The sequence below is a fragment of the Coregonus lavaretus genome (genome assembly GCF_964263955.1).
Source record: "Coregonus lavaretus genome assembly, chromosome: 23".
Lineage (NCBI taxonomy): Eukaryota > Metazoa > Chordata > Actinopteri > Salmoniformes > Salmonidae > Coregonus > Coregonus lavaretus.
The window spans coordinates 33938323-33951226 of NC_140010.1; the positions used below are offsets into that span (position 1 = coordinate 33938323).

Sequence of the window (12904 nt, forward strand, 5' to 3'; positions counted from 1 at the left end):
AAAACACACTTTCTTGCAGCACCTGGAAAATGTTTACATAACCTGGGAATTTTCCACCATAAAAGTTCTGATAACAGCTTTGATTGAATGATACCCATAGCACCCACTTTATTGTGACAGTATTTCTCGCATGGTGTTGTTTCCATGGCCAAATAATTGCATACACAACAGACTGCAATCTATGAGTAGGACAACAACTATCCCAGCACATCACTTTACATAGTGCAGCCACAGCATCTGTCTACATCGGCATCTCGGAAACCTCAGTAAATTTAGCTGTGTCATGTAAGTTAACGCAACCTTGCGCACGGCTAAAAAGTTCCATGTGATTTCCCCCACTTATCTTTAGGGCTTATGGTACACTGATACTGTACCGGAAAAGGCTTTACCTCACCGTCCTCGAGCCTGACTAGGTTGCACTGTTTACCACTGAAGTGGATGCTTGTATCCAGTAGTGGGCTTGCTTACAGTCAATGTGAAGCATGACAGACTCGACATAAGGCTCTGTCTGTATCGCATCATAATGGCAGCCCCAAGTAACGAGTGTGAGCACTGCACAGTGACTCTCCCTTTAATCGCACTGACAAATGCCAAGTCCCATGTCCCGTGAGTGCCCCTAGAGCCATTCGGCTGGATTCGCTCTAAAGCACCGTCCTCCTCATTAATAGAGGTTTTTGATGCATTGCTGTTGTCATGGGAGTGATGGAGGTTACCTACTGTACCAAACCATCTCGTTCCTATACAATTCTGGGAGGATCTATCCTTTTTGACAGGACATGATTTATCATTCATTTCTATTGGGCACCAAATAACCTGAAACACAACCAAAACAAACAGCAAATGAATCCAACAAATTTGTAGAGTCACATGCTTGATGTAGTCATTGTGTGCTATGAATATGGGACCAAATACTTAACTTTGTACTACTTTAATACCCATAAGTGAATTTGTCCCAATACTTTTGGTCCCCTGAAATGGGGGGACTATGTACAAAACGTGCAGTAAATTGTAAACGGTTCACCCTATATGGATGAAAATACCCTCAAATTAAAGCTGACAGTCTGCACATTAACCTCAGTCATTATATCATTTCAAATCCAAAATGCTGGCGTACAGAGCCAAAATAACAAAACATTTGTCAATACTTTTGGAGCTTCAATAATACCGTCAAATTAAAAAGTAAATTGCTTCTATTAAACTGTATTTATTGAAAGGAAGATTGGACTTTTTCTTACCTGCGCGCAAACTGGAAGTTGGCCGAGGCACCGGCAGAGACATTTCTGGAGCTTTCTTGGGGACTACTTCCAGCTGAAACACAACAATCAGACTGTCAGAGTTTTATCACTGGGACATGTTTTTAATAATGAAGAAATAGGGCATGTTGTTATAACTGCAGTTTGCTGTCATTCTTGGGAGCTGATGACGCACAAATAAAAGGACAAGCGACCCTAAATGCAAAGCAAATCAGTCTCAGGTGGAACAGAATTCAATAAACTCAACGCATATTTACAACCATGTGGTCTGGAGAGGACAGGGTTTTTGTGATAGGCCTAACGCACGCTCCCTTGATAAGTCTCGACTCCATCCGTAGCATTAAACTTTTATTAACTGTCTGGCCAACCGGATTTGTTATGATGAAAATAAGCTTGTCTGTCCGCTTGTTACAATGGAAGAGGATAACAAGTCTCAGATTCCCTAAATCCGCCACAGGCTCACAATCAATAACCATGAATGAAACCTTTATCTCTTTCATGTGAAGTATATTTAATCAGTTATTCCCCTAAAGCGACACAAACCCCTCTGGTTTCGCAGTAGGGAGATAGTGATACAGTGAGGGGAAAAAAGTATTTGATCCCCTGCTGATTTTGTACGTTTGCCCACTGACAAACAAAAAATCAGTCTATAATTTTAATGGTAGGTTTATTTGAACAGTGAGACAGAATAACAACAAAAAAATCCAGAAAAACGCATGTCAAAAATGTTATAAATTGATTTGCATTTTAATGAGGGAAATAAGTATTTGACCCCTCTGCAAAACATGACTTAGTACTTGGTAGCAAAACCGTTGTTGGCAATCACAGAGGTCAGATGTTTCTTGTAGTTGGCCACCAGGTTTGCACACATCTCAGGAGGGATTTTGTCCCACTCCACTTCTGCGCAATCTTCTCCAAGTCATTAAGGTTTCGAGGCTGACGTTTGGCAACTCGAACCTTCAGCTCCCTCCACAGATTTTCTATGGGATTAAGGTCTGGAGACTGGCTAGGCCACTCCAGGACCTTAATGTGCTTCTTCTTGAGCCACTCCTTTGTTGCCTTGGCCATGTGTTTTGGGTCATTGTCATGCTGGAATACCCATCCACGACCCATTTTCAATGCCCTGGCTGAGGGAAGGAGGTTCTCACCCAAGATTTAACGGTACATGGCCCCGTCCATCATCCCTTTGATGCGGTGAAGTTGTCCTGTCCCCTTAGCAGAAAAACAACCCCAAAGCATCATGTTTCCACCTCCATGTTTGATGGTGGGGATGGTGTTCTTGGGGTCATAGGCAGCATTCCTCCTCCTCCAAACACGGCGAGTTGAGTTGATGCCAAAGAGCTCGATTTTGGTCTCATCTGACCACAACACTTTCCCCCAGTTCTCCTCTGAATCATTCAGATGTTCATTGGCAAACTTCAGACGGGCATGTATATGTGCTTTCTTGAGCAGGGGGACCTTGCGGGCGCTGCAGGATTTCAGTCCTTCACGGCGTAGTGTGTTACCAATTGTTTTCTTGGTGACTATGGTCCCAGCTGCCTTGACATCATTGACAAAATCCTCCCGTGTAGTTCTGGGCTGATTCCTCACCGTTCTCATGATCATTGCAACTCCAAGAGATGAGATCTTGCATGGAGCCCCAGGCCGAGGGAGATTGACAGTTATTTTGTGTTTCTTCCATTTGCGAATAATCGCACCAACTGTTGTCACCTTCTCACCAAGCTGCTTGGCGATGGTCTTGTAGCCCATTCCAGCCTTGTGTAGGTCTACAATCTTGTCCCTGACATCCTTGGAGAGCTCTTTGGTCTTGGCCATGGTGGAGAGTTTGGAATCTGATTAAATGATTGCTTCTGTGGACAGGTGTCTTTTATACAGGTAACAAGCTGAGATTAGGAGCACTCCCTTTAAGAGTGTGCTCCTAATCTCAGCTCGTTACCTGTATAAAAGACACCTGGGAGCCAGAAATCTTTCTGATTGAGAGGGGGTCAAATACTTATTTCCCTAATTAAAATGCAAATCAATTTATAACATGTTTGACAAGCGTTTTTCTGGATTTTGTTGTTGTTATTCTGTCTCTCACTGTTCAAATAAACCTACCATTAAAATTATAGACTGATCATTTCTTTGTCAGTGGGCAAACGTACAAAATCAGCAGGGGATCAAATACTTTTTCCCCCTCACTGTACATTAACTTCTTCGGAAACTAGAGCTTCAAAACAGAAGCCAAACAGTAATTTGAGCTTCGTCAGCTCAGCTGCTGCATTTTCATTTGTCTGTTTGAGAAAACTCTGAACACATATCATCATGTGGTTAGCTGTGTCTGTGTGCATTGTGCTCTGCTGGCACACTGCACTGGAAAGGTCTGATTGGTCTGCTATCTCTAATGTCACATGCTGATTGGTTTGCTATGTGTTTATCTCATGCTGATTGGTCTGGTATCTCTATCGCATGCTGAGTGCAGTGCAGAGACGGCTGACAACAACAACACCTACCTGTGGCAAGGGGGAGAGGTGAGAGTGGTCGGGAGAGTGTGGGCGAGGTTGTCCCGACTGCCAGACTTCTTCTCTTGTTGTTACGGCAACTGTGTGGAGAAAGGGAGAGAATTGCTTTAAGTGACACATTAAAGTAGTGGAATCTAAACAGTTATATATGATACAGTATGTACATTTCACCACAGGTTTTGAGAACAACTCATGATACAGCAGATTTATCATTCAAATTGTGTTTTGGAAAATAATTTGGCCCTTTTGTTTTTGGCTTAGAATTCTCCATCACAATGTAGGCAGGGCAGTAATTACCATCTAATTTGGTTGAATTGGACAACTTTGATTAACCCAAATTAGTTAGCTCAGCAGTCCATTGGTTAAAAACTCTGTCTATGTTATTAGAGGGCCACAGTGTCTGCAGGGTGTGTCCCCACCAGTCTCCATGGAGATCAGATTCATGCCCTCAACCCTAAAGACATGATCTGGGAGAGATGTTTGTTTAATAGCAGAACTCGACTGAGAATACAAAAGATCCCCTTGTAATAAAATTAAATGTATCTATTAATTCATCAAACTTTGATCTATCCAGGTCAATTGTTTCATAACCGATGTTAATTTGCAAAAACAACCTGCCAAGGTGAAATCAAATCACAACCAAAACGCTCGGAGTCAATAGAAATGGTTTCTGTCTCAGTCTATCAACAAGCTGTATTGCTTGTGCAAAAAATAGCCAGATTTGTCATGAACAAACAGAGATTGTGGTGAATGCTTGGCTGTTGACACTGCTGGTGTTAGCTGTCAGACACACCTTGAGATTTGTCCACGTCCACTGGCAGGATTCTAAAAAACTGTAGTAGGCTATGGCCAAACATGTAGGCCACATATTGACTGGATCGCCAATGTAAGCTACTGTAGTGAAATACCTTTTCTACAAAATGTTTTTTTTAATTATACAAAATGTTTAGGGAAATTTAGAGAGCCAAGAAATATTCAATGCTTACCCTGCTTTTTCTATAAAGTTAATATCACTAAATAGGGAATTCATGTGAATGCCATAAAACTTCAATTAATAGCCAGGGCGTTTATTTGCTTAAAGATGCACTCACTATGCACAAATTGCTCTGCCATTTCCTGGTTGATAAAATTCTAATAGTTCGACTAATTTCAGTTTATGTGACAAAACAAACAAGCAAGTATAGTGTAGAGAATCATTGTACCATCTAAACCACTGTCAAATATATTTTCCATAACCAATGATATTGTATTTTCAGCTGTTTGAAGCTGGTGTACAAAAACGAAACTTAAGCACGGGAAGCATAGAAATAGCGCACATAGAACAGATCTACCGCTTCTTAGACTTGCTTTAATTGAGAATGTCATATCTATAACTCACATTTCTGTTAATTTGGTCAGGTCGCCCCAAAAGTTACATATTTCAGCTTTAATGCACACAGCTTTTAGTCATTTGCATAGCTAATTGTTAATTTTTTTATGTAACATCAAACATTAAACCTCGTAAACAATTCATGGTAACCTCGTAAACAATTTATTTAGACCCGCCGTTTATTTGAAACGGGCGTTTATTTGCTGAAATGTGTTCCGTTGCCCAGCTATTAAAAGGGTAAATTATACAGTTTTGCTTTATATTTCAGCTTGGTCTCATACACTAGACGTAACATAATAAAATCTGTATAATATGTTACATTTGGTATGGTTATATAAAGACAGAAGTTTACTTAAGGCAAAAACAAAAAGGTGGGTGGGTGTAGAACACGAACGTCTAGCAACCCAAAGGTTGTGTGTTCGAATCTCATCACGGATAACTTTAGCATTTTAGCAACTACTTAGCATGTTAGCTAACCCTTAAACTAACTCCTAACGCTAACCTTAACCCCTAACCTAGCTAACGTTAGCCACAACAAATTGGGATTCGTAACGTATTGCAAATTCATAAAATATATTACGAAATGGATGATGGACATCCACAAATTAATTCGTAACATATCATACGAATTGTAATTCGTAACATATCATACGAAATGGATGACGACGTCGACAAATTAATATATACCATACCAAACTTAATATATCATATCATTAGTGCTGAGTGATTAGTGCTTTTAGAGGTCAGTTCAGTTTCGGTTCGATTATTAAAAAATTAAATCACAGTTGTCCCTTTCGGTTTCGAATATTTTTTGGGGACATTAAAATGCACTATGCATTATGTGGGATGAATGCTGTAACACTGAATAAAACATTTAATAAAAGACCCATGATGGTGGTGACTGCCCATCAGTTATTCACATTATTTTAATAAAAAGTTTGTTTTATTTGATGACTTTATTATTTAATTCCAAGTCATCATCTCTATAGAGCGGTCTGACAAAATTATTTTAGTAGTTCTTCAAAGTAAACAAGGCATACTTTTATGACTGCTGAATAACAACTATCAATCACTTAGATCATGTATTTTCAGGCTCGCAAAGCAACTGCTTTCTATCCCTCTCGATCGCGCGTTCGCTCTTCTCTCAGTATCCATGTCTGTCCCGCACAGACCGGACAAGTTTAAGTGGGCACGCAATGGATTATGGTCATTGTAGTTAAATACCATGTTTTCTGTGCTAAATTATGTAGAATATTTCCCTGTTGGAAACTACAACTCCCTACTACATCGCACAATTCAGGCTTGATCTGATTTATCTCTACAGAAACTGCACATCAAGCTCACAGAAAAAAAACCTGAAGGAAATGGATTTCAAATAATTTAACTGACGTTGATCAATTAGTTGTTTAAAAAACAAAAACTACTAAATGTTGGTTAAATCGCTCAGCACTACATATACTAATTTGAGTATCCCGGATTCCGTTTACTATGTTACGTCTACCCCTGAGTCCAGGTTGCATATTTAGCTAGACTATAGTATAACCTATACCAGCGGCATTCAACTCTTACCCTACTTGGACTGCAGCCTGCTGGTTTTCTGTTCTACCTGAATTCCACCCACCTGGTGTCCCAGGTCTAAATCTGTCCCTGAATAGAGGGGAACAATTAAAAAAAAGCTGTGGAACTGGCTTCATTGTCAAGAGTTGAGTTTGAGGGACCTATACTGTAATGAACAAGCTGTGAGCCTTCTGCATGAAGAACACTGTGTCCCTATGGACAGCTGCTGCTTCTATAAGACAATACATAGGCAACAATAACCGCATTGTCTACAATGGCCACGTTTCTCTATCGGAAAAACAAAACTAGGGCAGATGTAAACCGACAAATACTGTAGTAGAGAACACAACGCGAAAGCAGAGTGAACAACATGAAAGCAAAGGCCAATTTGTGCTATTGTTATGAATGGGAAAATTACTGTTAGAGAAAATCTTCAACAAAAAGCATATTTAATAAGCGACGTCATTTTGGTCTGTTGCCTGGTGATTGCTTTGACTAACACAATTGAAACGCAATAGGCTAAACTGCGCGGGTCCCATTCATAAGTCTTACACTATCACTGATTAAAATAGTTTGACAAATCGGATGATAGAAGAAAATCAGATTACCTTTTCGATCTTTTCATCATGGCCCCAGTCACAAAACTTGTTTTGTAGCTGGGCAAGACGGTCCAGTAGTAATTCTGATCAGACATGATGCAAGGTGATACTTTAAATAAAATTTGGTAAATGTCCACTATCTCTTGAGAAACATAATTGTTATTTACTCGGAAATGTTGCGGAAAGCCCTCGGAGTCCGAAACCAAAAACTCCGACAATGGTTAGCACTATCTGACTCCATACCCGTGGCAGTTCAGGCAAGAAAGCAACCGTAAATGATGCCGTCATTGCTTTATTTATTCCCTGTGAATTTTCGCGCACTACATTGTCTTTCGCGCACAACATTATCCATATTTCTAAATCTCAAAAACATGTAAACTGATCTAAAAAAAAAACTTTCCAGCCACAGCTAATAATTGTGCAGTTAATTTTGTCAGCCCATCGGTTGGAGGAGGTATTGCCGCCGATGGGAGGAAGTTGTCATTTGGAGGATTGTTGCGCTCATGTAAAAGTTTGATCATGGGTTTGACATCGATTTGAATGTCATTGACCACGTTTACATGCACACGAATATCCCGTTATTACTCGGGATATTAAAGTGTTCTGTTTTTGAGTTGACGCATATAAACATCATCCCGTTTACAATAACCCGAAAAGGCTTGAATCCCGTTTATGAGAAACCCGGATAAAATGCCAGGGACATGCTGATGTTAGAAGGGATACTGTGGCATGTCGACACCGTATCCCCTTTGCTGTTGTTTTTCGCAGTCTGGGCAGGCTCAGTTTCGAATATCATGGGTGTGGTGTGATGATGTTTTCATCTGATTGTCAAACAAATCACCTGCGCAGTTTGATCCACTATAATACTTCCATAATAATATATTTTGCTGATACAGCTTAGGCTACTTTCACCCCTTATTTAGATACGTTTCTGATAATTTCAAACATTAGGTAGTCCATTTGTTTGTCAACTAGGCTATATTTAGATACATGCAGCTTCTATTCTGTCATAACTTGTTGCCCCAGAAGACTAAATAAAGTAGTGTTCACCAGAATAATGTCTTACAGTGAAAGAATGAATCCATTAGTAATCTATACTGAACAAAAATATAAACGTAACATGTAAAGTGTTGGTCCCATGTTTCATGAGCTGAAATTAAAGATCCCAGAAATGTTCCATACGCACAAAAAGCTCGTTACTCTCAAATGTTGTGCACAAATGTGTTTACATCCCTGTTAGTGAGAATTTCTCCTTTGCCAAGATAATCCATCCACCTGACAGGTGTGGCATATCAATAAACTAATTAAACAGCATGAGCATTACACAGGTGCACTTTGTGCTGTGGACAATAAAAGGCCACTCTAAAATGTGCAGTTTTGTCACACAACACAATGCCACAGATGTCTCAAGTTGAGGGAGTGTGCAATTGGCATGCTGACTGCAGGAATGTCCACCAGAGCTGTTGCCAGATAATGTAATGTTCTACCACGTCGTTTTAGAGAATTTGGCAGTACGTCCAACCGGCCTCACAACCGCAGACCACGTGTAACCACACCAGCCCAGAACCTGCACATCCGGCTTCTTCACCTGCGGGATTGTCTATGACCAGCCACCCAGACAGCTGATAAAACTGTGGGTTTGCACAACTGAAAAATGTATGCACAAACTGTCAGAAACAGTCTCGGGGAAGCTCATCTGCGTACTTGTCATTCTTACCAAGGTCTTGCACTGACTGCAGTTCGGCGTCATAACCGACTTCAGTGGGCAAATGCTCACCTTCGATGGCCACTGGCACGCTGGAGAAGTGTGCTCTTCATGAATTAATCCCAGTTTCAACTGTACCAGGCAGATTGCAGACAAGCGTGTATGTCGTTGTGTGGGCGAGTGGTTTGCTGATGTCAACGTTGTGAACAGAGTGCCCCATGGTGGGGTTGTGGTATGGGCAGGCATAAGCTATGGACAATGAACACAATTGCATTTTATTGATAGCAATTTCAATGCACAGAGATACCGTGATGAGATCCTGAGGCCCATTGGCGTGTCATTCATCCGCCACCATCACCTCATGTTTCAGCATGATAACGCACGGCCCCATGTCGCAAGGATTTGTACACAATTCCTGGAAGCTGAACATGTCCCAGTTCTCCCATGGCCTGCATACTCACCAGACACATCATCCATTGAGCAAGTTTGGGATGCTCTGGATCAACGTGTACGACAGCATGTTCCAGTTCCCGCCAATATCCAGCAACTTCGCACAACCATTGAAGAGGAGTGGGACAACATTCCACAGGCCACAATCAACAGCCTGACTCTGTGCGAAGGAGATGTGTCGCGCTGCATGAGGTAAATGACCAGATACTGACTGGTTTTCTGATCCACGCCCCTACCTTTTTTTTTTTAAAGGTATCTGTGACCAACATATGCATATCGGTTTTCCCAGTCATGTGAAATCCATAGATTAGGGCCTAATTAATTTATTTCAATAGGCTGATTTCCTTCTATTAACTCTAATTTAGTAAAATCTTTGAAACTGTTGCATTTATATTTAAGTGAAGTTGTTGCATGTTGTTTCGTTTAGGGACAGGGAAAAAACGCAATAACTCCAAAACAGTGGAAAGATTGGTCCTGTGCAAAATATCAAAATGTCAACAGTTTGACGGGTTTTAAGGAAATGAAAAGCTGAGAAAACGATTAGACACGTTCTGTTCATCTTGGGTGCATATTTTATGTGGTTGAAATACTGTCTGCTTGCATAACAGTGTCAAATAACACGTTACATGCCCATTTGTACATTTGTTGTATCATTTTACTGCAAGAAATGCATAATTCCACAGGAGTTAATATTATATTACGCTACATGTGAGAGGTTATAGGCCTACAGTCAGCGTCCATATTTTAGTTACTATTCCATTTAACCCATATGAACTTAAAAATGAGGAATATTCTGTTTATTCATGGTTACAGGGATACTCGTGGGCGAGATATCAAAGGTGCATATAAACAGCTTAGAAGACCTTAAGCGGGATATGAGCTACTATCGGAATATGTGGGCATGTAAACGTGGTCACTGTAGACCTATGTGGTCATGACTATTTCAAAAAGATTCAGGTAAGTTGATAAAAGATGACCTAGTGCATCCATTAAAGTAGCCTATTTCTTATCATTCCATAATAAATCATTCATCTTCTATAAAAACGCGGGACAGAAATGATCAACAAATAATGTATTTAGCCTATATGTTGAGAAAGACCTGTCAATAAGCAATTCAAATCTATTTTACAAGACTTTCCCATTATAAGCCATTGTGAGTTCAATTCTCCATTCCATACACAAATCACACATATCTATATCTATGCTCCATTCTTTATGACACCCAGGGCCGGCTCCAGGAATAAGCTGTTGCTTAGAGCCCCAGGCCACTAGTGGGCCCACCCCCAAAATAATAATAATAATTTTACAATTTCCTCTGCGCCCCATGGCAAAATGTGTAAAACTGCAGAAAACTTGCTTTATAACTGCAACATGTATCTTATTTTGGGGGGGGGGGAACTCAGTCGGGGTCACAACTTACTGTTGAGAGTTAGAATAGTAGAATACACAAGGTGCAAGTTGAACATTTGGTTGTGCATCAGCAATCGTTCTCTTCTTATGTCAGTCACTGACAGTCACTCAATTAGCCATTTCAGCTAACAATTTTAAGATTGGTAAATTAGTCTAGGCAGCGATCTAAACTTGTAGCAATCATGGCCGAATACAGACTAGGCACGCAGGGCACGTGCCCAAGGGCCCTGACCTCCAGGGGGCCCCCCCATTTATTTTGTTAGTCACTCTCACTCAGATACCATTAACATGGCATAAGTCATGGCAAAATGTGTAGAATTGCAGGAAATTACCTTTAAAACTCTCCACCCCATGGCAAAATGTCACTCAGGGCCCTCAAAAGGCTAGAGCCGGCCCTGATGACACCTGTTACTGTCTGACTATGTCGATAAGAAGCCCACAACAGAATATATCTGTCTGATTGCACGCCTATGGAATATGCCAGCGCCTCATCTTGGAGCTCTGCAATAGGCTATGACTGCACAATAACATGCCAAGGGTCACTGGGCAAATACACATTTCTAACTGACATATCATTACAAACATGAGTATAAGAGCGTCTGCTAAATGACTAAAAATGTAAATGTAGAATTCAATGCATGATATGCAAAATTATTGATATTGAATCGCATATACAGATTTTATTTCCAGACTGACAAGACCTCAACTCATTGGATGTGCATGCATACTATAAACAATATATGTATAGTCCTTTCATAAAATGTGTGGGTGTACATTTGATTAGATGTATCTATACACTGAGTGTACAAAATATTAGGAACACCTTCCTAATATTGAGTTGCACTCCCTTTTGCCCCCAGAACAGCCTCAATTGGTCAGGGCATGGACTCTACAAGGTGTCAAAAGCGTTCCACAGGGATGCTGCCCATGTTGTGTCAAGTTGGCTGGATGTCCTTTGGGTGGTGGACCATTCTTGATACACACGGGAAACTGTTGAGTGTGGAAAAACCCAGCAGCGTTGCAGTTCTTGACACACTCAAACCGGTGCGCCTGGCACCTACTACCATACCCCGTTCAAAGGCACTTAAATCGTTTTTTTTATTATTATTACTTTTGACCCCTTTTCTCCACAATTTTGTGATATCCGTACGGACTCGGGAGAGGCAAAGGTCGAGAGCCATGCGTCCTTCGAAACACGACCCTGCCAAGCAGCACTGCTTCTTGACACACTGCTCGCTTAACCCAGAAACCAGCCGCACCAATGTGTCGGAGGAAACGCCGTACAACTGGTGACCTTGTCAGCGTGCATTCGCCCGGCCCGCCACAGGAGTCGCTAAAGCACGATGGGACAAGGACATCCCGGCCGGCCAAACCCTCCCCTAACCCGGACGATGCTGGGCCAATTGTGCGCCGCCTCATGGGTCTCCCGGTCGCGGCCAACTGCGACAGGAGCCAGGGTTCAAATCCTTAGACCTGCCGGAGGCCCCGGCACTTAAATATTTTGTCTTGCCCATTCACCCCATGAATGGCAGACATATACAATCCATGTCTCAAGGCTTAAAAATCCTTCTTTAACCTGTCTCCTCCCCTTCATCAACACTGATTTGAAGTGGATTTAACAAGTGACATCAATTAAGGATCATCACTTTCACCTGGTCAGTCTATGTCATGGAACGAGCAGGTGTTCCTAATGTTTGTATGCTCAGTGTATATTCTCATTCAATCTACCACTGTTTGTTAACATGTCCAAATATTTGACTAACGTTAACGCCTATCTGCCACCTCAAGGCACTAGCACTCGCAAAACTGGTTTGGAGTGTGAAACCACATTTGCCTACAGACAATTCACAAGCAGCTTTTTAAGAGGTGTTGCCTCATGGAAGTGCCAAGTAAATGTCTGCTACTGTGACAAATTGTTGACAGATAACACCTTATGACACCCGATAGTTTTGTAACAAGAGTAGAGATAACCAGTGATGATCTTTAGTGATACTTACATGTTCCCCCTTCGTGGAAGGCTCAGCTCTTTCTGCAATTGAGAAAGATCGATTCATTAAAAT

At 41.2% G+C, this 12904-nt stretch overlaps 1 protein-coding gene across 1 annotated transcript in view; it reads right to left on the reverse strand.

The window, feature by feature from the left end:
• The window catches only part of LOC311150487 (microtubule-associated serine/threonine-protein kinase 3-like), a gene marked incomplete at its 3' end in the record, with an annotated part of 35263 nt that extends 27762 nt beyond the window's left edge, over positions 1-7501 (reverse strand). Inside the window, exons 1-3 of the mRNA XM_084187985.1 lie at positions 7289-7501; positions 3746-3834; positions 1236-1308 (exon numbers count right to left, since the gene is read on the reverse strand). Coding sequence (XP_084044111.1) covers positions 1236-1308; positions 3746-3834; positions 7289-7374 — 248 coding nt within the window. The 5' untranslated portion in view covers positions 7375-7501. The remainder of the gene's footprint in view (positions 1-1235; positions 1309-3745; positions 3835-7288) is intronic.
• Positions 7502-12904: the final 5403 nt, after the last annotated feature.